Source organism: Eschrichtius robustus, chromosome 16 (genome assembly GCF_028021215.1).
Source record: "Eschrichtius robustus isolate mEscRob2 chromosome 16, mEscRob2.pri, whole genome shotgun sequence".
Classification (NCBI taxonomy): domain Eukaryota; kingdom Metazoa; phylum Chordata; class Mammalia; order Artiodactyla; family Eschrichtiidae; genus Eschrichtius; species Eschrichtius robustus.
In genome coordinates, this window is record NC_090839.1 from 46213399 (window position 1) to 46238496 (window position 25098).

Sequence of the window (25098 nt, forward strand, 5' to 3'; positions counted from 1 at the left end):
ACCACTGCCTGGTTCTAGAATACTTCCGTCATCGCACAGAAAAATCCCATCCTCCCCTCCTCCCAGTCCCGTGGTGTGTGAGTCCGTGGACGTGGAACCTCGGATACGGGGGGCCGACTGTGGGATTTGAGCATCCGTGGACACTGGTATCTCAGTGGTCCTGGAACCAGTCCCCCTTGGATACCGAGGGGGGACAGTAATACTCCACAGTTTGGAGGGATCACTCCAAACTGGATACCGAGGGGTGACTGTAATACTCCATAGTTTGTTTAACCATTTGTCAATTAATGGACCTCTGGGCTGTTTGCATTTGGGGGTATTATGAATAATGCAGCTAAGAATATTTGTGTTCAGGTTTGGGGGGCATGTTTGCAGTTCTCTAGTTTATATACCTAGAATTGGGATTGTTGGGTCATGCGGCAAGTCCCTTTTTAACTATCTGAGGAACTGCCAAATTGCACCATTTTACATTCCCTCTGTCAGTGTGCACATGTTCCAGCTCTCCACGCTTCACAAACACTTGTTTTCTGTTTTAACAATAGCTACCCTAATGTGTGAAGTGATATCCCATTGTGTTTTCGATATCCATTTCCCTAGTGATTAGTGATGTTGGGAATCTTTTCATGTGCTTATTGGTCATTTGTATACCTTCATTGTAGAAGTATTTGTTGAGTTTCTTTGTCCTTTTTTTTAAAATTAATTAATTAATTTATTTATTTTTGGCTGCATTGGATCTTCATTGCTGCACTCAGGCTTTCTCTAGCTGCGGCGAGCGGGGGCTGCTCTTCGTTGTGGTGCATGGGCTTTTCTCATTGCGGGGGCTTCTCTTGTAGCAGAGCACGGGCTCTAGGCACGCGGGCTTCAGTAGTCGTGACGCACGGGCTCAGCTGCTCCGCGGCATGTGGGATCTTCCCGGACCAGGGCTCGTCCCCTGCATTGGCAGACGGATTCTTAACCACTGTGCCACCAGGGAAGTCCCTCTTTGTCCCTTTTTGAATTGGGGTTTTTTTTCTGTTGAGTTTTAGAAGTTCTTCATATATTCTGGATATTAATTTCTTATTTAGATATGTGATTTGCAAATTCTTTCTCCCATTCTGTGGGTTGCCTTTTTACTCTGTTATTAATGTCCCTTGATGCATAAAGTTTTAAGTCCTGATGAAGTCCAATTTGTCTGCTTTTTCTTTTGTTGCCTGTGTTTTTCATGTCAGATCCAAGAAATCATTACCAAATCCAATGTCCTGAAGCGTTTCCCCATGTTTCATTTTAAGAGTTTTATAGTTTTAGTTCTTAGGTTTATGTTTTTCATCCATTTTGAGTTAATTTTTGTATGTGGTGAAGGTAAAAGGTCCAACTTCATTCTTTTGCGTGTGCACGTCCAGTTTTCCCAGCACTGTTTGTTGAATACACTGTCCTTTTGCCATTGAAGGGTCTTGGCACCCTTGTTGAAAGTCATGTGGCCATATAAATGAGGGTTTATTTCTGTGCTCTCTATTCTATTCTACTGGTTTTCTGTCTTTATGCCAGTACCACACTGTTTTGATTACTGTGGCTTTGTGTGGTAGGTTTTAAAATCAGGAGATGTGAGTCCTCAACTTGGTCCTTCTTTTTCAAGATTGTTTTGGCTATCTGGGGTCCCTTGCATTTCCACATGAATTTTGGGATCAGCTTGTCAATCTCTGCTAAAAAGTCAGCTGGGATTTTGATGAAAGTATTGTCATTTTAACATTAAGTCTTAGAATCTGTGAACTCAGGGTACTTTTGCATTTATTTAGATCAGCTTTAATTTTGTTCAACAATGTTTTAGAGTTTTGTAGTGTGCAAGTCTGGCATATCTTTGGTTAAATGTGCTCCTCTAAGTATTTTATTCTTTTTGATGCTATGTAAATGAAATTGTTTTCTCAATTTTCTTTTCTGATTTTAATTGCTAATTTTATTTACTGCAACTTTGCTGAACTTGTTTACTAGCTCTAATGAGTTTTTATGGATTCCTTAAATTTTCTTTATACAAAATCATGTCCTCTGCAAGTAGTGATAGTTTCACTTCTCTGATCTGCGTGCCTTTTACTTCATTTTCCTGTCATTTGCTCTGGCTTGATCCTCCAGAACGATGATCAGCAGAAGTAGTAAGAGCAGACATCCTTGTTTTGTTCCTGTCTTAGAAGGAATGCATTCAGTCTTCCACCATTGAGTGTATGTCAGCTGTGGGTTTTTGCAGATGCCTTTTATCAGTTTGAGGAAGTTTCCTTCTCCTCCCAGTTTGTTTTTATCATCAAAGCACATTGGTTTTTGTCAGGTGCTTTTTCTGCATCTTTTGAGATGATCATGTGGTTTTTGTCCTTTATTCTGTTAACATGGTGTCTTTCATTGCTTGATTTTTATCTGTTGGCCCAACCTTCCATCCCTGGGATAGATCCTCCTTGGTTGTTGAAAAGTTTCAGGGTCTCCAAGAGCACCTTCAGGTTTGATAATTCTCTGGAAGGACTCACAGAACGCAATGAAAGCTGCTATATCACAGTTATGGTTTATTATAGCAGAAGGATGCTGACCCAAATCAGCCAAAGGAAGAGGTGCAGAGAGGAGGTCAGGAGAGCCCTGAGTGTGAGCTTCCTGTTGTCCTGCCCAGACTGGGACTGTGGAACTGTGCAGACAGCACTGACTTCTCCCAACAGCGATGTGTGAAAGCATGTGTAGGGTGTTGCCACCGGGGAAGAAACTCACCTGAACATGGTTAGCCTTATTCTGCAGTCCCTCCATAGGTTGAGCTAAACTACATGGTCTAAGACCCCTGGGTAAACAAAAACACTCTTTCAGGCAGGACATTCCAGAGGCTTAGGGATTATCTACCAGGAATCATGGGCAAAGGCACTTTGGACAAAATTAATCCTTTACTACATGGTTATGGTGTGTAATCCTTTTTGTAAGTTGCTGGAATTAGTTTGCTAGTGTTTTGTTCAGGATTTTGCATCTGTATTCGTAAGGGATATTGACCTTTAATTTTCTCTTGTAATGTCTGTCTGGCTTTGGTAGCCAGGTAATACTGGCCTCAGAATGAGTTAGAAAGTGTTCCTTCCTATTGCTTTTCTGGAAGAGTTTGTAAAGGATTGGTGTTAATTCTTTAGACATTTGGTAGAATTCAGTGATTTTGCTCTATCGTTCTGTTTTCAGTTTCATTGATTCCTATTGTTATCCTGATTTCTATCCTATTTTCTTCAGATTTATTTTGCTCTTCTTTTTTAGGGCACTGAGGGTAGAAGCTTAGCTAATTGATTTTCCTCTTTGTTGTGTGGGCAGTTTTAGTGCTCTCAATTTCCCTCTAAGTGCTGCTTTGACTATGTCTCACAGTTCTGTTACATTGTTTTATTTTTATTTATTTTATTTATTGATTTCCATGGATTATTTATCAGTGTTTTGTTTAATTCCCAAGTGTTTGGAGGTGTTCCTGTTATCTTTCTGTTGTTAATTTCTAGTTTGATTCTGTTGTGGCTGGAAAATACACTCTGTGTGATTTCAATTCTTAGAAGTTTGTTTTATGGCCCAGAATATGGTCTTGGCGTATATTCTGTGGTTCTGCTGTTGCTGGGTGATATGTTCTATAAATGTTGATTAGCTCCTCTTGGTTGATGGCCTTGTTGAGTTCTTCTGTATACTTGCTGATTTTCTGTCTATTTCTGTTGTTGAGAGTGGAGTGTTACAGTCTCTGACTATCACTGTGGATTTGTTTATCTCTCATTTCTGTCAATCTTTGCTTCACAATATTTTGCAGCTCTGTTTGGTGCATACATATTTAGGATTGCTGTGTCTTCTTGTTGGGCTGACCCTTTTATCATTATATAGTGTCCCCCTCTGTCTCTGGTTACTTTCTTTGCTCTGAAGTCTATCTGATACTGATATAGCCTCTCCAGCTTTCTTTTGATTGATGTTTACACGATATATCTTTATACATCCTTTTTCTTTCAGCCTGCCTATATTGTTATAATTGAAGTGCGTTTGTTGTAAACAGCATAGAGTTAGGTCATAGTTTTAATCTACTCTGCCAGTTTCTGTCTTTTAATTGGTATGTTTAGACCATTCACATTTAATGTGATTATTGATGTATTAGAACTGAAGTCTGCCATTTTACTTTTTTGTTTTCTGTTTATCCTCTGTTTTTTGTTTTTCTGTTTCCTTTTTCCTACCTTCCAGGGGGTTTTTGATTACCTATAGTGTTTTTGGGTGTATCTCTTTAAATAGCTTTTGTAGTGATTGCTATAGGTATTATATTTACATAAAGTATCACAGGCTAATGATGTCATCATTTTTTCAGTTCCAGTGAAATACAGAAATCTTACCTTACTTTCTGTTCCTTTATCCTCCCCCATCCAATATATAATTGTCTTTAATATTTCCTCTACACACTTTTAGAAACACACATCAGTCACTGTTACAATTTTTACTTCAATCATCCAACTTAATTTAGAAAACTCAGGAGGAGGAGACAAGCCCATTGTATTTTCCCATATTTTGCTTAATGTGTTCTTTCTTCCTGATGTTCCAGGATTCCTTCCTGTATTTTGTTCTACTTAGAGAACAACCTTTTGCTATTCTTTTAGGGTAGGTCTGCTGGCGAAACATTCTCTTGGTGTTCCTTCATCTGGGAATGTTTTGATTTCCCCTTCATTCCTAAAGCATATCTTCCCTGGGTATACAATTCTGGGTTGACAGCTCTTTTCTTTCAGTGCTTGAAAAATGTGCCCTTACGACCAGCGTGGTTTCTAATGAGAAGTTTGCTGTCATTCAGGCTGTTTTCCCTGTAGGTGAGGTGGTGTTTCTTTCTGCTACTTTCAAAAAGTTTTTCCTTTGTCTTCAGTTTTCAGAAGTTTATGTGGCTTAGCATGGGTATCTTTGTTTTTATGCTGTTTGGATTTCAGTAAAATTCTAGAATCTGTAGGTTTATGTTTGTTTCTTGCCAAATTTAGGAAATTTTCAGCCGTTATTTCTTCAAGTGCTTTTTTAGCCACTCCCTCTTTCTCTCCCCTTCTGTGGCTCAGACAGCCCAGATGTTACGCCTTGTTTTATCATCCTATATGTCCCGATGCTCTGCTCCTCTTTTCTGGGTCTGTCTGCTCTCTGTTGTTCAGACTGAGTAATTTCTAATGTTCTACCATCAGCTCACTGAGTCCTTCCTCTGTTCCATGGGATCTGCTGTTGAACCCATCCACTTTTTATGTCAGTTATTGTGTACTTCACTTCTGAAGTGTCCACTCATTTCTTCTTTGTATCTTCTGGGGTTTCTTGCTGAGAAATTTTCTTCGTTGATGCTTTGGTTTTCCTCTGGTCTCAAGCAATTTTCTAATGGCTTGTGGAAGCATTTTAGGAAGGCCCCTTTAAAATCTGTTAGGTAAGTGTCACATCTCTGCTCTGTGAGAGCTGTCGTTTATTAGTTGTCTTTTTTTTTTTTTTTTGAATTTAATTTAATTTAATTTTTTTATACAGCAGGTCCTTATTAGTCATCCATTTTATACACATCAGTGTATACATGTCAATCCCAATCGCCCAATTCAGCACACCACCACCCCCCGCCGCTTTCCCCCCTTAGTGTCCATACGTTTGTTCTCTACATCTGTGTCTCAATTTCTGCCCTGCAAACCAGTTCATCTGTACCATTTTTCTAGGTTCCACATATATGCATTAATATACGATATTTGTTTTTCTCTTTCTGACTTACTTCACTCTGATTAGTTGTCTTCTTTTCATTCAACTTGAGATGTTCCCTTTTCTCGGTATTGCAAGTGAGTTTTAGTTAAAAACTGGATATTCTTACATTGTGTTATAAGACAGGGTCTTGTCTAAACCTCCTCTCTCAGCTGGTTTTCTTTGGCACTGAAGGGGTGTGGCCTCGCTCCTGCCAGGTGGAGGTTGGGTTCAAGCTCCCCACCCGACCGCCTGGTTACCAGCAGGTAAAGGTGAATCCATGCCCGCTGGGAGATGAGGGGGCCTCTTTCCCACTGGGAGGAGGTGACACAGGCCCCACGTGGTCTCTAGTGCCTCTGTGATGGGGGCGCAGGCTGGCTCCTGCTCTGGCCTCCTTGGCAGGAGAGTGGAGCTCTCCCAGGAGGATGGGCGTCTTGTCTTCCTCTTTGGTTTTTGCTGCTGTGAGTGGGGTGGATCAGAGCAGGTGTCATCTAAACATTTTCTGTCTTGCTAGCTGCCCCTCTTCTGGTCCTCTGGCTGGAGAAAGCAGGCTTTCATCTATTCTCTCTCTTTCTTTCGCTGCACCCACCGGCATTTATGGGTTGCTGGCTTTTTCTGTTCCAAGTCAGGGATTCATGCAAGAAAAAGAAAAACCAGGGAACTCCCTGCCGTGTTTGCCCTGTGTCCCTGGCTGGTCTGCTCTTCTCTCCACCTTTCAGTCTCCCTACGTTAGTTTCATATGAAAGATCCAGGGCTTTTAGTTGTACTTAGCAGGAGGGACAGAGGACAGCACGTCTGTTCCATCCTCCTGGATGTGGAATTCTGCTGAGTCTTTTTTAACAGGTCAGCACTTTATGTCTTAAATATTGGTTTTTTGTCTAGTAACATTTCTGATACATGGCTTTGGGTTAAAAGAATGGATTTCATAGCTTAACTAACGTAAGATGCAGAGTACTTGCTAAAGAGTAGATGAGGGTCAGCATGCCTAGTGCAGGAGGGCAAACCTTTTCACTCTGACCCCACTTTCTGTGCCTAGGTTGGGGCCAACACCATGGATAACCCTTTGTTGAAGTACAGTGCAAAGGATTACTTCTTTAAAGCTGCCCTCTGTCACTTCATAGTGGATGAGCTGAATGCCAAGGTGAGGGCCCCTGCGGCGTGGGTTCTGATGTGCTTCACCCCTAAGCACAGGTGCTCAGCCGTTGTCCGTGATACCCGCTCGGAGCAAGACTGTGCTGCGTACATGAAAAGCCACATGGAGGGTGATACTCTGACCTGTCCTGGCTGTAGTACCGCAGCTGGAGTGACAGCTGCTGAGGCTCTTCTCTTAAGTGAACGCCCCCTGGGGGCCACACTTCCTTCAGTAGTTTTGGTTTAAAGAAATTAGGGGCTGAGGGGAGACAGTAAAAGCAGAATCGTGTCTTTCTTTAAACTCAGAAATGGAGTTGGGGTGAGGGTTGGGAGAAAAGCAAAGAGAGAGCTGGAGGTGGAGGCAGGGACAGGGCAGCCTTGGTGTCCTCGGGGTCGGGGTTAGGGCCCCGGGCTCCGGGCAGAGCCTCCTCCAGCGCGTGAAAACAGACGCCTGCTCTGGGAGGTCCGAACGTTGGATCTGGCTCACGTGGTCTTCCCCACTGCAACCTCATTTGGAAAAACTGGTTTAGAAGTTTATTCTTAACTGAAATTGAAATTCACAATAAACAGGTTTGATCAACACAGGTTGATTTTGATGTTGAGTCTGATAATTAAGTAGGGTGTAAATAAATCGTACTGAAGTTAGTAGAATGTCAAAGCTTCGTTTCCTGGTTCAGTGACTCAGATGTTAACGAGTGGTTTTCTTTCCCAGCTTGCTCTGGAGAAATACGAGGAAATGTTTCCGGCGTTCACTGATTCAAGAGAATGCAAGTTATTGAAAGTAAGTAGGTGGGGCTGGGATACAGTGACGTTTTCATCCTGTGAATCTGCTCACTGAGCAGCCCCGTGCCTTCCTGCTCTTGCACACTAGGCCTCAGGTGCCGTTAGGGTCAGGCGCGCACTGCTCTTAACCTGGCAGGTCAGGCACGTGAGCACAAGGCTGGATCCCTGACTCGGGGTAGCTCTTGACTTGTATTTGAAAATTTCCCCATTTTTGTAAGTCATTTGGCAACATCAGTTAGTGTGGTACGAAGGCTATTTCGTATTTAAAGTATCCATTCATAGATGGAACTTTCTAGCCTACCAAACTAATTTTTCTGTATTTATGTTCCCAGAAACTTCTAGAAGCTCACGAAGAGCAGAACAGTGAAGCTTACACGGAAGCAGTACGTTCGGTTTTGGGATTTAGCATGTTCTCTGAAAGTTTACGTTACAGAAACAACTTCTCCTTTTCATCGTGTAAATGCTGAACATTTATTTGGACATTATTGCACTACACCTACGTTGTGTTTTCCAAAAGGCATGTTTTTAGATCCCACCAGCCTTCACAATTAGACAGTTCTATGAGCTGTGCTGAATTTAGCTGTGAGGCAAATACATATCACATAATGTTATGACTTGTTGTTTGGATGTTTTCTATGGAAAATAATCTGATCCATAAATAAGTGTCAAGTAAAATCAGTGAAATCTAATCACTTAAATTTAAAACATAAAAACAAAGCAGTGAGAGTTTGTTATATTCTTGGCATAAAGTAAATGGGAAAATTATTTTTACATTCATCAATTTCCTGTTTTCCCATCTTTTTCCATCTTACGTTTATAATCAAGCGCATGTCTTAGTGTCCTTCATTAATTCATTCATCCTGGCTTTGAAGCAATAGTGGGAAGGCGAGGTTTCCCCTTTAACTTTTGCTGCCAAACCCTTTTCATCCTATGAAAGTCCATTCTTCGATAACTTGTGGAAATGAGTTAAAGGAATTCTGCTTCCACATGTTCCCTCGCTGCAAATACGTTTGTTTGTGTTCAGTGGATACTGGAGCCACATTAATTTTCCATGTCCCCTTGTTCTTATGCAGGGTCTCGTGTCCTTTGTCACGCTAAACGTGCTCTTCGTCCAGTTATAAAGGCTGTTACGGAGTTTTGCCATTGCCTGTTAGCATAAGAGCAATATAAAAAAAGTTTCTAATGAAGAAAGTTGTAAACTGGAATGAATGATTTTAAATGAAGAAAGTTAGTGGATCTGTAAATGTTTAAGCAGTGTGGGGCAGTGTAGTTCTGTGTTTGATTGTATTTCCATGGAATGATTCCTGTTCCTCTTTCCTTAAACCAGGTGAAGGAATTTGACTCGATATCCCGCCTGGACCAGTGGCTCACCACCATGCTGCTGCGCATCAAGAAGTCCATCCAGGGGGACGGGGAAGGAGACGGAGACCTCAAGTGAAGCGCTGTGTCTCTGTGGCATGCCGCTGAGTCCTCTTTAGTTTTGTGTTAGGGCCAGTGATCATCATGGGATGCCCATTCAGTGGCTTCATTTTGTTGCACATGAGCCTGATGATGTGTGTGTGTTTAAGCCACCACCATGTGTGTCACCGTGCAGCGGACGGGTGGGCGGCTCCTGTGTGTATTGCGAGCGTGACAGGCTGTTTCCCGCTTGTCAGTCCCCAGAGTTTTCCGAGAACTGCTTCCGAGTCTTACTCCTGTTATTTTGATACATGCAGAGCTCCTGTTTAATTTTGCCACATATTTTTATGTCCTTTTTCCTGGACTTGAGTACCCAACCCAGTTCTAACAGATGCTTTGCATGTTCTCCGTGAACTTGCACCCGGATGGATTCTCTAAATGTGTGTGTTTAGTGTAGGATCGTTGTTAGGAATGCGTTTATGACTTTCCTTGTGAGAAATTATTTATCCTTTTTGTTATCTTGTGATTCTTTTGATGGTGCTAGTGACCAGTTTCTTTGCTTTTTATATCGTTCTGTAGCTAATATGCATGTGAGAATTCAGATCAGCCGGGCCTGCCAGCCGCTTACAGTGGGAAAAGAGGGAGCTTCCCGGCACTGCCTAGTAATGTGTGTGGACGCGTGTGGAGGTGGGCCTGATCTCACGTACAAGTGCACACACATACAAGATCTGGAAGACTTGGGCGTTTTCCTTTCCTGGAGATGGTGTCCACTTTTAGTTGGGCAGGACCCTTGCTTCATCTTCATAGAAAGGTGTTTGAACTGGCACATCCCTTTACTTCCGTGTTCACACACTTTTCCACGTTGAGAGGGCACCTCGTGTGCCCTCTCATGTACATGCTTATCAGGGCTGGGAGGTTATCTCAGTCGAAGCTTGTGTGTCATTAATTTTAATTTTTAATTGTGTGTCATATTCATTTTATCCATTAATTGGATGTGATGGGCTTGGTAGGCTGAGTACGGTACAGAGGTTTACTGTGCTCAGTCGGGAAAAGAACCCCAACTAGCTTCTGAGGGGACCTGCGCTTAGCTGATGGAGTTGTTTTAGCTTGTGTGTTTGAATTCTGTCCTATTATTTTGGCTTATATATGTGCTCTTTTGACTTGTGAACTTGATCCCTGCGCATAACGTTATGTGCCGACATCGTACTTTAGACGTGGTCTTGTTTCCTGAATCTCCTGTGTGCATATTTTTAGGCACAAATGATTTATGTTTGATGTGTGTTAATTGCCAGGTAATGACAGTGTTGACAGGTAAGTGGAATTTCCTGTGTCCTGTCAGTGTTAGCTGGTATTTGAATGGTGTTTGCATTTTTGGACGGTCCTCGACTGGGATTGGTAGCTGCTGTTGGGCAGAAATAGAGGGTGTGCCCAGGCTGAGGGCTGAGCGGGGAGGAAGGCTTGGGGATGGGGAACAGGTCCGTCTGGGATGAAGCAGAAAGTGGCAGGAAAGGAGGCTGAGAAGGGCCGGCTGGGACCCGGTCACGGAGCAGCCCTGTGGGCGGCCGTGAGGATTCGGTGGCCGTAGTTGCGGGGTCACTTGTGCAGGCTGTGCTGGTGGAGAGGCAGGGCAGTGATGTCACAGTGTTGGCTGAGGGCAGCGGGAACGGACCAGGAGACGCGGGCGCTCTGACCTTGGGCCCTGGCATCCGATGAGGATTCCTTCCTTCCTTCAGAGGTCTGGGATTCTTAAAAGGAAGCTGGCTGTCAGTTTCGGGACATTTTGGGATGGAGCCGCTTGGTACTTCTTCACTTCCTGTTGGAACTATGAAAAAACGCTTAGAGAGAAAAGTGGGGTTTTGTTGCTCTACCTAATCCAGTGCCAACCGGCCAGAAGCACTTGGGTGAGATGAGCGTGGGGCCTGTGTCCTCCAGCTGCAGGTCTGTCCCACCTGAGGGGCTGTAAACCTCGCCGCCAGCGTGTGCGCTCTGTCGTTAGTCTGGAAGGTTTGTTCCCACTTGTTAAAGGAACCTGGTCTGACCACGTAAAGTAAAAAGCAAATGATGTCTTTTAAGGCAGTTTGTTTATTAGCTTTTCTTTCATACTGCACCCCTGACAGAAGACCTGTGGTTTTGAGAAATAGTATTGGCAGTGTTTTGTCACATCAGAGTTGTTTGTGTTGAAATGAACACTGGGATCAGTGCCTGGGTTAAGATGTTTTTGTTTTTAATATTTCACGTTGAAAAGAGTAAACTGTAATTGTAATGGCTAGAGCAGACCTGCCAGAACGTAACAGGAAAAGGAGCAGAAGAAAGTCCCATTAACAGTATCCAGACTTTCTCCCTTGAAATGTTCCATCAGTGTGGGCAGTGCTGTGACTCAGAGCCCGGGTCAGGTTTCCAGGATTTATAGATCGTTATTTATGAACAAAGTATAATGACTATTTATGTTACAGTCCTTGTGTTTTAGCAGATGGTGTTTAGTTCATTGTCAGAATGAGTTAAAATTTCTTACAGGAAAGCTTTGCTTTTTGTGGCAGCGTTTTTATAGCTTATGTGAATTCCTTTTTTATTTAATGATTTGAAAGCAGTATTCTTGCAGTCGTGACCATGTGTGATGATGTCCCTGTAAACATTTATTGTTTCCTCTGATACCGTGCATTTAAGATGCCCAGAGGCAACCCCCATGGCTTTCTCGGGGCCTGTGGCACGCAGCCTGCCTCCCGGGGCCCCGGCCTGGCACGGCCCCTCCTCCCCCGCGCTGTTGGGGAGGGTGTATTATGAGAACTCATCCTGTGATGATAAATCCACCTTCGCAAAGAGTCCGTGTGTTTCATGTGAACCTGTACAGTAAATAAAGTCGAAGTTGTGAATGGTATGGTGAGTTTCCTGGTTGGTTTGCACAGGTCGGGAGTGGCTTCCTGTCCTGGAAGGTGGCCCCCGGGGTTCAGGGCAGTGGGCAGCAGCCGTCCGGGCTCTGCAGGCTCCCCGTTCCCATCCCTCCTGCTGCCTGGTCAGGGATCTCACTGGCAGGCTTGAAGGAGGAACGGCCCCTAGGAGACCTCGGAGGGGGAGGCCGGGGGCCCGAAGCCCCGTCTCCCTTGGTGGAGCCACGTTGACTTGGCGCTGTCAGAGGGCCTTGTTCAGGTCCCTCAAAGATCTCATTTGAGGCAAATTCAAAATGAATGGTCGAACAGGCCGTCCCATCCAGGAATTCTGCCAAGTTGTTGATATTCAAGGTTACTTTCTCATTCAAATGTCTCTTCTGTTTCCTAACAGAAGCTCCCGTGGTGGGTTTTGGTGGGTTTTGCCAGCCTCGGTGAGGGTCCCAGAGGCCCGTGCAAACTGGTGGAGGGAAGTGGGCAGTTCCTGGGGCTCAGCTGGGGGGTGACGGATGTGCCAGGCGGCCCTGTGCCCGCAATCATCTGCCCGTCTTGGTGCCTGTGGACAAATGGACTTTCGCCTGAAATAATGTTACTTAGAGTGACAGGAACACCATCAAGTTCAGTTAAGGGGACAGACACTTGCTTGGTCTCAAAAAATGTCCCTGCTGTGGCAAGATATACAACAGGTTAGAATTAAATGATAACTTACACTCAAATTGGTCAGTTTAGATGATCACCTTTGGCAAAACCACGTTTCTGTGAAGATCACCTTTAATAAAGGTTTTACCCCACCACCTGGCCAATTTTGTTTTCAAACTCTGTACAACAAATTTTGGTTAAAAGCAGAGGCAAGGGAGCTTTGGAGTCTGGGCTGAGAGCGTCTCCCACACAATGGTTGGAAGGCGCGAAATCGCCGCCTTGGCGGCCTGACCTGAGCGTCTGGGGCTGACAGTCACGTGGCAGCACAGCACCTGGATGGGGAGAAACGGAGACGCCCCACAAACCCCCGAGATGAGATGCATCTTCGGCAGGGTTTGGGGCGGCAGCCCTCCTGTCCCGTCCCGGGAAGCAGGGAAGTGACCGTAGATGGAGGAGCCTCTGAGGCGCAGTCACCATGGCCGCGATGAGGCTGGGCCCCTCCGCGCCGCCTGGCACCAGCTACCGAGGCCGAGCGCGTGCGGGGCCAGGCCTGTCACGTGTCAGGAACACACGTGCGGTGCACGGAGGTGGCGAGACTCCAAGGACCAGGGAATTAAGGAAGCTGCCTGTATGAATCAGGAATCTTATTTCTGTAGAACCTAAATTCTAATAATGGAAATAAACTTAGACTTGCAAAACTATTTTTACAAAACATTTATTAACACATTAAAGTTTTCTGTAGAATTTCTAAAGAAACAAATTCAAGACAAAAATTATTCCGAGAGGTAACAAAATAATCTATCATTTAAATTTCTTCTCATCATTAAGATGACTTTACCCCAAGAAACAGTTCATTAGCCGGGCAGGTTCGTTCTCCTTTCGAGAGTAAAATGTGTGTGAGAGTCACTGTTTTGCTCTGTGAACACAAGTGGGCGACGCTGTCACAGCTGGAGGTGGATTCGGTACTGCCGCCTGCAGCCTGTGTCAGCACCTGGGACGCCTTCGGCACCTTCAGTGTTGACGTCACCGTCTCACGGGGAAGAAAGCATCCTCGGTCTTTTTCTGGCATCTCGTGCAGCTGTGTCTTCATCCCGGACTTGCATAAAGTACCCTTCCTCTTAGAAAATGACTGTTTTCACAGCAAGTGTAATAAATTAAATGTAAGAAAAAGAGCAACTAGTGACAATTCCCTTTCTCTTTTTACCTGGGTCACACGTGAGTCAAAGCACTGTGCACATGGCGACCTGCCCTCACCACTGGATCAAGAGCCAGGCTGGGTAAGGACAGCGGAATTACCAAAGGCCAGCATGAGACAGAGGTGCATTTAAGACAAGGTTGGCGGTTCCATGGTCCACTCTTGAGGCTAATCGGAGGAGCGTACAGAGGCTTTTGGTCCCTTTTGCCGAATTCGCTCATGCTCCCAGGGGAACGTGCGTGCCAGTGACTTGCCTGTGTCAGCGTCTAGACATGTTAATGAGAAATGCTGGGTTTCTGAAAATCACAGAAATTGTCAAAAAAACCTAGCAAAACTACCAGTACTCTGTGTTCTTAGATTGCCTACCACCACCTCACTGCTACTTGTGGATAAAGTAACTACACTATGTTTCAAGCGATCTCAAGCCCCTGGCTTAATTTTTCACACCTCTTTGCAAAGACTACTACGCTGTTTTCTGCTAGTCTTTGGTAGGACAGCTTTTTTAAATTGGATTTTTAGAAATGAAACCTGTAGCCACATCTCAGGTCATTTTATGACAAACTTCCTAGCTGCATGTGTGCTGTGAGCAGCTACTTTACAAGTGTTCAGTTTAGTGCCTACGAACGGGGGGGGGGGGGGGGGGGGGGGGCAGACGGGGACAAGTGCAGTCATCTGTCTCTTTAGCCCCATTCCAGGGTCCCAGAGCACCTCTGACTGGCTTCAGTTCAACAGCAAAGAAACAGCTGAAAATAAATACATGGTCCCAGTTTTATTTCAGCTTGGCAGAAAAATAGCTTTAAAGTATCAGAAATAAACTTCCATGAGGAAGCTGAGCAGTAACCCCAGCCTCAGGAGCCTCAGGAATGTCAAGGTCATCAAGCATTAGGATGATTCCACCAGAATTAAGTGAGGTTATGTTAACTGCCTTGTTTGCTGATGAAGCGTGGCTGAGACCATGCGGATCAGGATTTCTAAGGGAAAGCATGAGAAATGGTTTGACAGAGACGTGCAAGTTAGCAGAAATTCAAGAAACTGCGGAAGCCATCCTTGCCCACTTCTTCGCCCACAGTTCTTGACCCCTGACGAACGCTCGCGTCCAGCCCTCACGCACGCAGGCGCAGGTGCAAGGCTGGGACCGCGGGGCAGGTGACCCCGCGCTCTAGTCTGTGTGAGTCAGAGAGTGGAGCTGTGTGGGCCCGGGTCCGTCTGCGGCGTCAGCTCGCTCAGCTCGTTGATGGTGGTGGCCAGCAGCGTGTCCTGGGACCCCACAGGGCCGTCCGACTTACAGGCCGGGTCCGCAGGACTGTCATCGTGCACGGCAGGCGTGCTGCCCTGCACGGTGGCCAGGTTGTGAAAATGGCCATTTTCTGCGAAAGACAGCAATTTATCAGAGAGTTTGGATGGCGTGTACTCTTCATCGGGCTGCTCAGTCTTGTGCCCATCGCCGTTCTTGGGAGAGCCGTCCACGATGACGAGGAAAGACTTCCATGGAGTTGTCTTATCATGGATCTGCGGACCAAACGCAGAACAGAGAGATCACCCACTATGTCCCTAACCAGGATCTGCAGAGCCCCCAATTCGCAGCCACTCGTTACCAGGTACAACAGCCTTCTCCAACCGTCAGACACGTGTCTGCCACTGCGGTCCCTGCCAGAAAGGACTCAGCGCGCCCCGGGCCCTGCTTCACCCCGCTTGGCTACCCTTGCTGCAGGGGAGGGAGAGCCCCGCCTTCCCCTGGGACCCCCTTCCGGATCGAGGGCCTCAGGGAAGGGAGGGTGGGCGGCTCTGCCGTCCAGCGACCGTCCCTGGGGGCCACCCTGGCCGCTCACCGAGGTGTGCCGCCGCAGCGTGGACTTGTCGGTGAACGTCCGCCCGCACGCGTTGCACATGAACGGCTTCTCCCCCGTGTGGATCCGGTGGTGGCGCTGGAGCGCGTTGAGCTGCGTGAACTGCTTGCCACACTGGTCGCAACAGTAGGGCCGCTCCCCTGGGAGGGAAGGGACGGAGGACACGAGAGCTACCGGCTGCTCTGGGCCGCCCCGCGTCCCGAGCCGCCACGGGGAGGGCGACACGGGCACGAGCAGCTGACCGTGCAGGAGCCCCAGGGGTCCGTGACCTCACCCACAGCTTTCCAGTCGTAAGTGACCCTGCGCGGGTGGGGGTGTTCACTAGCATGTGCAGATCATCACCCCTAATTCTAATCTCAAGGTGTTCAAAGGTTCACACGTCCACATCCAGGTTCACACATTCATACTTTTCCAGTTTGTCAGAGCCAGAAACTAGACACTCAAAAATGTTTAAATGCTATTAGGACGCACGACTTAAAGCTAAATTCCAAATAATTTTCCAGAAAATCTAAAACCTTCGGGATATTTTCTTGCCACACTGACCTCCCTTCTCTGGCGACATTCCGGCCATACCTGTGTGGACTTTGATATGCTGGTAAAGCGAATTCCGCTGAGCAAAAGTCCTGAAACAAACTTCACACTTAAAGGGTTTGGACCCAGTGTGGATCCTGTTGTGATGTTTTAAATACTCCTTGGAAGCGAAACTCTTGCCACACGTTTCACACATGAAAGGCCTCTCACCTACACGGAGACATGAGACACGAAGTTAGAAGTGACACGGGCGCTAGAACACGCAGAGGATGGGGTCCACCCTCTCAAGTGCCCTGGCAGGCAGCGCGTTCTTTTCTAGTTAAAACTGTCATAAAATCTCTCTTTGTGTCCAGTGCTCGCTACCTGCTGAAAGTTGGTGTAAAATGTCCCTGGAAATCCCAAGAAAGATTCCAGTAGATTAGAATTAAAGAGCATATTCAGCCAGCTCACGTTTTGGAAATTCAGTCATCCCAAACAAGAAAAACAGTTTGACAACGGGTTTGGTGGAACAGCTGGACTTGTTCACAGGGCTTCTGTGGGTCTCTATCAGAACAGAAGCCCCTCGTGAAGGGAGAGGATTGTGCGGTGGACACGTGGGGCGGTCCTGGAGCAGCTCCCAGCCGCCCGGGGTGGGGTCAGGGCAAGGCGGGCGTCCACCCTTCACGCTGCGCAGTTGGGGCCCTCAGGGCCCACAAACCAGACTCCTCTGTCAGGCGTGCCCCGATTTCTCAAACATCAAAACAAAACTACTGGCTTTAATAAAATCCAAATATATTAGCATGTTCATCAAATGACCGATTCTAACTTAATCCTTTGGTGTGGTCTGACCTCCCCCGACCCCAGTCTTCCATCAGACACCAATTCTGCTCATTTTAGTCTATTAATTCACGTTATTAAGTGGTTCATCTATCTCACCATTTGAACTTGAGGCTCATAGGACAGTCAAAGAAGTAAAAATTTTTAAATGGGAGTAGGAAAGAACTGGGTTAGCGTGATAAGCCCAGTACCCGACAGCTAGACTCCACGCGCCCCAGGGCTCTGAACCCCAGGAGCACTGCACAGAATCAGAATAAAGAGCTTAAATGTTCTCCCTCACCTGATGAATCGTACCACAGAAATTCTGAAAACCCCATAATTCCACCACCTTAACACATCATGTAACTACTTTACATTTCTGCAGGTTTTCAATAAAGCTGGGATTCACTGTATGCTCACTTGTGCATTTTCCAAGTCGACAGCCAAACAGGCGTTTTTCCTAATATTCAGAGACCTTAGTCAGAAGGGCCTGGGACGGGACAGGGTGGATGTACCCATTTACTGAACCACTTCCCTGGGGTTGGACAGTCAGGTTTTTTCTAACGCTCTGTTCTTAGAAATGGCAGGAAGCGGGATAATAGCATATAGCTTTTCCCATATTCTGAGCAATTTCTTTCAGAGGTCATGGCCACAAGCACACAGCACTGGAGGCAGCGGGCGTATTTTATGCATTTACTTATGCTCACTTACGAGACGGAAGAGCGTATCGGGGCTTTAACCTAAACCACTTGGCAGATGCCAACTTCTAAATTAAGAAAACTGCAGTTTTCCTCCTACAGCCAGGAAAGACATTCAATCATGACGGAGTATTTACCTGTGTGACACCTTTTATGATAAATCAGCATGTGGTTCTGAGTGAATCTTGCACCACATTCATCACAGACGAAAGGTTTTTCCCCCGTGTGAATTCTGAAAGCACAACATTCAGAGGGTAACTCAGGATGTGTCAAAGCTCACTCTGCATTACCATCTCCTCCCTCACCTGGGGAGACACTTCGCTCCAGGAGCCCGAATGCGAAGGACTGAAAGGTGGCGAGGCCCAGGACTCTCACCCCCAAGTCAGTCTCTGCCCGAGTCAAGACCGCCACATCCCCGCCAGACGCCGAGTCCCCCCACGTGCTGCCCCCAGGTGCAGGCACAGGCTGTGCCTCTGCAGGCTGTTTACGACACCAAACAGCACCGTGTGGTATTTATAAAGCTCCCTCATTGAAAATAGTCACCCACAGACACCTTAGGAACCATGGCTGACGAAAGTACCACGCGATCAAAATGTTTACCATCTTTTCCTAGTTTGACGTAACAGTCTAGGAAGAACTGTTATCAACACATGAAGCCAGCCGGTCCCTGGGGCGCATGCGTAAGCACTGCATTTCAGGGCAAGGATGGAGTGGCTGTCACCATGTTTACTGAGCCCTTCCCGAGCCAGGCTATAAATGACAGTAAAAGGACAAGGAACACGCAGCTCCCACCCCTAGACTGGCCCAGGATGACGGCAGATCTGGGGAGAGTAGAAAACTGCTTTGTCTGGATTTCAAGCATAAGTACTGAGCACTGGAAGGGAATTTATTTAAAAACTGAATGTCACCCACCTACATTTCAAAAATCAGTAACTGGAATCCCTGTCCGTCCTAATCCTGGAGCTTAGACTGACTGGTGGCAGGCACTCTCCAAGCCCAGAGAAGTGTCGCCCTGCTGAGGTCTTCAGTGGGACTCGCCACCCAGCCGGTCACAGGACTGAGTCCCAAATGAAGGGTCAGGAAGGGGGATGGGGTCGTTGGCCCCATTCGGCAAGGGTGGTGGGAGGCCTCAGCACCAGGAGTGGGAGAGGCCCCTGCGCCTGAACGGGAGGCGTGGGTCCCCATCAGCCGGGCCCGCGCCCAGGGAGCGCCATGCCCGCATCTCTGCCTCGAGAGAGAATCCAGAGGCTCAAAGCAGCCCCCGACTTTGCGAGGGAGCGAACTGAAGTGACCCATCCTGCGAGGCAGCCACACCGGCCGCCTCCTGGCACGCCCCCCACGTCTCCACGTGCGCTCTGGGGTTCGAGGCGGCCCGTGCCTACCTCAGGTGGGTCTTGAGGGCCGAGGGCTGCGAGAAGGTGGCCGGGCACTCGGTGCAGCCGTAGGGCTTGTGGCCCGTGTGCGTGCGCTCGTGCAGCCGCAGCGCCGTTTTGGAGCTCAGGCCCTTGCCGCACTGCTGGCACTGGTGCCGCTCGCCGCCGCCCTCGTGCACCTGCACCACGTGCCGCTTCACGTCCTTCTTCCTCTTGAACTTCTTGCCGCACAACTCGCATGGGAAGTGGCGCTCGCTGCTGTGCACGTGGCGCTGGTGGCCCTTCAGGTTGCAGCGGTTGGCAAAAGTCTGGCCGCAGGTGTCGCAGCGGTGGACCACCTCGGTGGCCACGCCGTGGTGGTGCCGGACGTGCTTCAGGAAGCTCTTCTCGTACAGAAAGGCCTTCTCGCAGCGCGTGCACTGGAAGTTGCTCCTCCGCCTCCCCGCCCCCTCCTCCCCCTCCTCCTCCTCGTCCTCGTCCTCCTCCTCCTCCTCCCCCTGCCCCGCCTTCGGCAGCACTGCCTCCGCCTCGGCCCCAGCCCCGCCGTCCTCCTCGTCTTTTGCGACTGTGACCAGCTCCTTCACCGTTCCCCCGGCGTCTGGGCTGGGCTCCCGGGGGCCCCCGCGGTCCCCGGTGTCCTGCTCGGCACTCTTCTGCTGCTCTCGGAGTCGTCGAGTGTACTTCTTTTTAGGGATTTCCACGAACACCTTCCGCCCAGCCAGCCTCCCGCTAGCCCTTCTGAGCTTGGAGTAGGGGGACTTAGCGATCTCTTTTCTCTTGTCTGGCTTCTCCCTGGACTTCCTCGAGGGCAGATCTGGCAACAGGCTGTTGCCGATTCTTGCCGCTGGGGGATCCAAGGAACCCGCGACGCCGTTGGCCAGAGGGCTGTCTGCGGCCACACCTGCCCGAGCATCAGGGGTGACAGCAGCAGCGACCTGGGAGCCGCTGCTCCCTTCTGCCTCCTGAGACTCCGAGAAATTCTGCAACTCCAAAAGTACCGACTCTAACATCTGTTTCTTCAACTGAAAACAGGTTTCAGATAAGTCCAAACATTTCAGCTTTTCTGCCATTTCCAGCATTCGCTGCACCCGATCTTCCTCCACCTGGACCTTTGCAGTGTAGACGAACTCAAGAAAAGAAGCGAAGTCAGCCACCTGCACTTCGTCTAAGTAGACGTTAGTCCTCGTGCCGTCCGCAGTCTTCTCGTTAAGAAACACTTCCTTAAAAAACTTGCTGGTGGCTGCCAGCACCGCCTTGTGGGCCATGAATTCCTCCCGGACGCCCTGGTACTCCACGCTGACAGTCACGTCGCACAGGTGACCCAGCAGGCGGAGCTGGTGCATTTCATGCAGAAGGTTAAGCGGGGAGGACTTGGATTCCAGCAGAACTGCACCACTCTCCATGTTTCTTCTTCCCAGGAACAGCTTTGAAAACAAACCAAGAATTATTCATGCATGAACCTCTGAAGTAGAAGGATTAAAAATTATGAGGATTATATCCGTTCTTTAGAGGAAATAAACTGATTAATGACCTAAACCTAACTTTTTTCACGTACAGATTCAAGTCACGCGCCACTTCTTAGCATTTTTCTGAAGCCCTCATGCACCTTCATGAGATATTTGCATGAAAACAGACTAAGACTGCCCTAAAGATAAAGTGATGATTAATGAAACACATTAAAGCAGTAATTGGCTTCTCTAGGTCATTTTGTAATTTACTTACAGACCCAGACCCCCCAAACTAACAGAATTTATAGCAACGATAAATAATGTCTACTACTTTGATCAGGAAACCAAATAAAACAAAATATAATACATGGCGGCCACGGTCTGAGAGCAAACCTTGTCTACGTTTGAAAACAACCAACTAAACTACTTTATATGAAGAAAATTGCATGGAAAGTAGCCCACAATTCACAGTCATTCTCCAACCTCGTTAAGTCCCTCCTAGTGGAGTCACCGTCACTGCACAGAAGCGATGCGGGGCACTGCGCCGGGGGCACAGCTGCGCTACCCCGAGCAGGGCCCTCAACCCCTCCGAGCCGCAGTGGCTCCCGTGCTGAAGACTGACAGGCCGTCGTGAGGGCTGCAGCCGCGCCGGCCGTCCCGGCGACCCTCGAGCAGGCGTCACGGGGGAGGCCCTGACAAGGTCACAGGGCGGCCGGGGCGGACTCGGGCCTCCCGGCGCACCACCTTCCCGCCGCCAGGCCCGGACCGCCCGGGGATCCGTCCTCCCGGACCCGGCGCGGACGCTCCCCCCGGCGCACCCGCCTTTAGCTCCCGCATCTGCCGCCCGCCTCCAGGCTCGTCCGGGTCCCTGAGGCCGGCCTCACCTGCCCGGTCCAGCTCCTCAGCGCCCGCCGGTCGGCGGGGCAATGGCCGCAGGTGGCCGCCTCTGCCCTCGTCCGCCGACAGCCAGGCCAGCCCCGACTCCCCGGCGGCCTCCCGGCCCGCGCCTGGCCCCCGAGCCCGACTCGGAGCCCAGGCCTAGTGCCCTCCGCCCCGCAGGCCGCGCACGTACCGACCGGCCGCCGCCGACGAGCTTCCGAGGACTAGGCCCCGGGACCAGCAGACTGCCCGACGGACGGGGGGGCGGGGCGCGGCGCCGGCGAGGGCGACGCCGATTGGCCGTGGTGGGCCTGGCCCCGTCCCTCGCGGGTAGAGGAGGACCTGCGCATGCACTTCCCACTGCGGAGCCCATTCGGGGAAGTTACGTGATTCGACTCACGCTGCCGCCGTACGCCGGGCCGGCTTCGCAGGATTGCGTCACCCGCCGCGAACCACGGTCTGCGCCTGCGCAGAACACTGTGCCGGCGGCTCTGCGCTTCTCGCTACGCGGCGGGGGCAGGGCCGGCCCACCCCGAAAGTCACGTGACCTGCGGGGCACGCACGCCGTCTCGCGTGGGTCCCTCCCCGGCTCCAGCCCATGGGCAGTACAGCAGGTAGGCGGGTCGCCGGATTGGGTGGAGCCCCTGGAGGAGCGGGGCGGAGAGAGAGGGCAGGGAGGTGGAGGGGCGGGGCGCTGGAGGAGGCAGGAGGGGGCGGGGCGGCGGGAGGAGGTTGCAGGAGTGGGCGCGGCTTGGGGAGAGGGCGCGGCGCCTCCACGTGCCGCAAGAAGCGGTTGTTGGATCCCCAGCGGAGCCTTGCAGAGTGGGCGGCTGAGTTCGTTCTGGGCACGCGGCAGGCGGGCGGGCAGTCAGGAGCTGAACCGGAGGCCGTCTGTGCTCCGAGAGCCTCCGAGCCTCGGGCTCCGGCCGCCACTCCCGGGTGTGTGCACGCCGTCGGCCGTTCGCCGGCGACCCCAGGGTACCGGCCCTCGCGTCCCAGAGGCTTCACGTCGCTACTCCGAGCCTCCGTTTGTCCTCATTTTTCCCAAACGCCCAGCGAACCCTGGGCCGATCTCTCATCCGGTGTCTTCCGGTTCAGTTTATGCAGTGTAGACAACGTCCAGAAATGAGACAGATCCTCTGCGCAGTCATCATCTGGAACAGCGGTCCCCAACCCTTTTGGCACCAGGGACCGGTTTCGTGGAAGACAGTTTTTTTTGGTGGTGGTGGGGTGACGGTTCAGGCAGTAATGTGAGCGATGGGGAGCTGCATATGAAGCTTTGCCCGCCGCTCACCTGCTGTGCGGCCAGGTTCCTAACAGGCCAGGCCGTGGACCGGTAGTGGTCCACGGCCCGGGGGTTAGGGACCCCTGATCTAGAACAACCCCTCTCTTACTGTCTCTGTCATAGCCTGTAAAGCATCTGCCTGAAGCGGCTGGAATGCAGTGTGGACACGGGGAGCAGGGCCGGGGTGAGAGGGTCCAGGCAAGGAGGTCTCGGACAGCAGCCTCTTTTCCATGCTGTCAGGGGGGAAGGAAAGGGAGCATTTGAAAATAACTGTACTTACCATCCTTCAGCGTCTGTGTTTAGGGCTATAAGCGCTTCCACAGAGTGGGAGGCCTTGCCCTGATGGACCCAGTGTCACTGGTAGAAGGAGCCCGGGGCCAGGAAGCCTGGAGGCCGTGTGGCAGAGGATGGTGCTCAGCTTGCCTGGGCCTGGCTCCTCCTCCACGCAGGTCACATGCCACCCGCCCTCCCTGCCACCTACGGTGACACCTGGCACTGTGCCCACCTGACCTCCCTGGGTGTAGTCAGCGCACAAGCCAGACCTTGGGGAAGTGGGTCGGCCGCTGTTCACAGTGGAGCCCAAACAGGACAAAGCAGTTCTACCATCTTTCCCGCCCTACTTTCTAGCTTCTGATTTGTACAAACCCATACAATCTCTACTTTCTGCTGCAGCTAAAAAACACGGCAGAACTCTGCTGGTTCCAGAACAGCCCTGCCCTCCTCACACACCTATGGGCTCTTCCTACCTCCAGGTGCACCCAGAAGTGGATCCTGCTGTCGCTCCCCATCTCAGGAGGATTTCCAGAAGCCATCCCAGTTCCTGGAGGCCGGGCTCAGCTCCAGGTGCACACGCTGAGTTTAGTCTTTCTCCAGCCTAGGACTCTCCTGCCCTCCCTCACTTGGGGCCCCAACTTCCTCCTGCAAATGGATCTCCTCCCTGCAACTTCCCCCAAACTGGTCCCAAGTCTCAGGATAATAAGAACAGAATGTGCTTGATGGTTACAGAAGGTGGGTCACTACTACCCACCCCCAGTTACTGGTATTAGTCACTTCTCACAAAACTCTGTGAGGGGGGGTTAGTATTATTACCCCCATTATACAGATGAGGAGACTGAGGCACAGGGATGTTAGCCAACTTACCCAAGATCACACAGAGAGCAAGACAGAGCCAGGGTACAACCTCCACAGCTCAGCTCTGCGCAGACCACATGCCTCTCCAGCTACAGCAAAACAGAGCTGTCTCCTGTCAGATCAGGTAAACGTCAGAAGGGAACTAGAGAGGGTGTGATTAAATAGCATCCTAGAAATTCCACGTCTGGTTTGCATGAGTCCAAAAGTGAACACTGAGAAGTTGTGGTTTCTAAGATGCTGGGGGCACATGGGAGGACTTCTCACAAAAGCCCAGGGATCTAGGCCTACTGCCTGCCTGGCCGCATCACTTCCATCTCTCACCTCCGAGCTCTCCGGGGCCCAGGCCTGGGCGTGGGTCTGCCAGTGGCCGCTATGAATATTGGTGTACAAGTATCTGAGTCCCTGCTTTCATTTCTTTTGGATATGTATCTAGAAGTAAAATTGCTGGATCATATGGTAATTCTGTGTTTACCATATCTGTTTTCCATGGCAGCTGCACCATTTTCCATTCCCACCAGCAGTGCACAAGGGTTCCAACTTCTCCACGTTCTCACAGATGGACTGAAACAATTTTAAGCAAGGGATTTTTACACATACACAGTGTCTTCAGCATGATATTCTATTTATTAAAACCCTAAATAGTTTAAAAAAATAGTCCTCAGTCTTCAGGATGTGAGCCCAAATAAAATGTCTCCTCTAAGAAAAGCCTATATGATAATTCATGATAGGAGATGGGAAACATATGAACAAATAGCACCTTATTTTTGGAAAGAGTTCAGATTCCACTAAAACATATATGTTTTAAAAATACATATATCCTCTTATCATGAGCATCACATTTGGATAAACTTCATCTGGCCACAAATGCTTTGAAATCAACTTTGCTTCAACACAGAATGTCAAAATAGGTGATGCACCGCTTTTTATAGGACAATTGCATATAAAACATAACACCACTGCAGTCTTAACTTTGTCACTAACAAGGATCCTGTCTAAGTGTTTAAAAGAGCACATGAAGTATTTAGAATGTGTTAGAAGTCCAAGTAGACGTAGAAGCAGCATATGTGGAAAAGAGCAACCAGGATTCTGTGTTCTGCCCAAGTTAGTTAGCGTTCAGTGCTGAAAGGACTTCTTTATTTAGGGTCATAATAGCTTTAGTGATTGACCAAGTGAAGGAACTGGATATGATTATTATAAGTTTTATCTTCAGTTCCCTTTAGAAATGCTACCTGATCAGGTTCCAAGGTAGGAAGTACATCAGGCTATTCAAAGAAGCTTTGGAAAACCAGGAAAAAAACACCAACAGCCCAATGCAAAATTAACAAAGAACAAAGACAACCATGGCAGACACAAGGGAATACTATAAAAAGCAATGATAAACCAATGAATACAACAAATTGACCGGAAGTTAAA

General features: G+C 49.0%; 2 protein-coding genes across 5 annotated transcripts in view; one reads left to right on the top strand and one right to left on the bottom strand.

Moving 5' to 3' along the window:
- NAPB (NSF attachment protein beta) overlaps positions 1 to 11857 on the top strand; it is a 38935-nt gene extending 27078 nt beyond the window's left edge. For all 3 annotated transcript variants that reach the window (XM_068565748.1, XM_068565746.1, XM_068565747.1), the window contains 4 exons: positions 6707 to 6811; positions 7514 to 7582; positions 7917 to 7967; positions 8912 to 11857. In XM_068565748.1, the coding sequence (XP_068421849.1) occupies positions 6707 to 6811; positions 7514 to 7582; positions 7917 to 7967; positions 8912 to 9022 (336 nt within the window). In that variant the 3' untranslated portion in view covers positions 9023 to 11857. The remainder of the gene's footprint in view (positions 1 to 6706; positions 6812 to 7513; positions 7583 to 7916; positions 7968 to 8911) is intronic.
- A 1345-nt stretch (positions 11858 to 13202) lies between these two features.
- GZF1 (GDNF inducible zinc finger protein 1) lies at positions 13203 to 21499 on the bottom strand. 2 transcript variants are annotated; one of them, XM_068524370.1, is made up of 6 exons: positions 21463 to 21499; positions 18952 to 20366; positions 17707 to 17801; positions 16119 to 16286; positions 15528 to 15685; positions 13203 to 15207 (listed from the first exon to the last, which is right to left on the bottom strand). In XM_068524370.1, exons 2-6 carry the CDS (start codon positions 20343 to 20345, stop codon positions 14872 to 14874), a joined length of 2151 nt encoding a protein of 716 aa, XP_068380471.1. In that variant the 5' UTR covers positions 20346 to 20366; positions 21463 to 21499; the 3' UTR covers positions 13203 to 14871. The 2 variants fall into 2 exon arrangements, with proteins under 2 accessions (XP_068380471.1, XP_068380470.1); XM_068524369.1 differs by lacking the exon at positions 21463 to 21499 and adding an exon at positions 21275 to 21456.
- Positions 21500 to 25098: the final 3599 nt, after the last annotated feature.

Excerpts from the sequence above, each read along its gene's own strand:
- GZF1 (XM_068524370.1), bottom strand. The coding sequence starts at position 20,345 with ATGGAGAGTGGTGCAGTTCTGCTGGAATCCAAGTCCTCCCCGCTTAAC. Across the intron at positions 17,802-18,951 it reads GCCCTCAAGACCCACCTGAG|AATTCACACGGGGGAAAAAC; the intron begins GTAGGCACGGGC and ends TTGTGCTTTCAG. Across the intron at positions 16,287-17,706 it reads TCATAAAAGGTGTCACACAG|GTGAGAGGCCTTTCATGTGT; the intron begins GTAAATACTCCG and ends GTCTCCGTGTAG.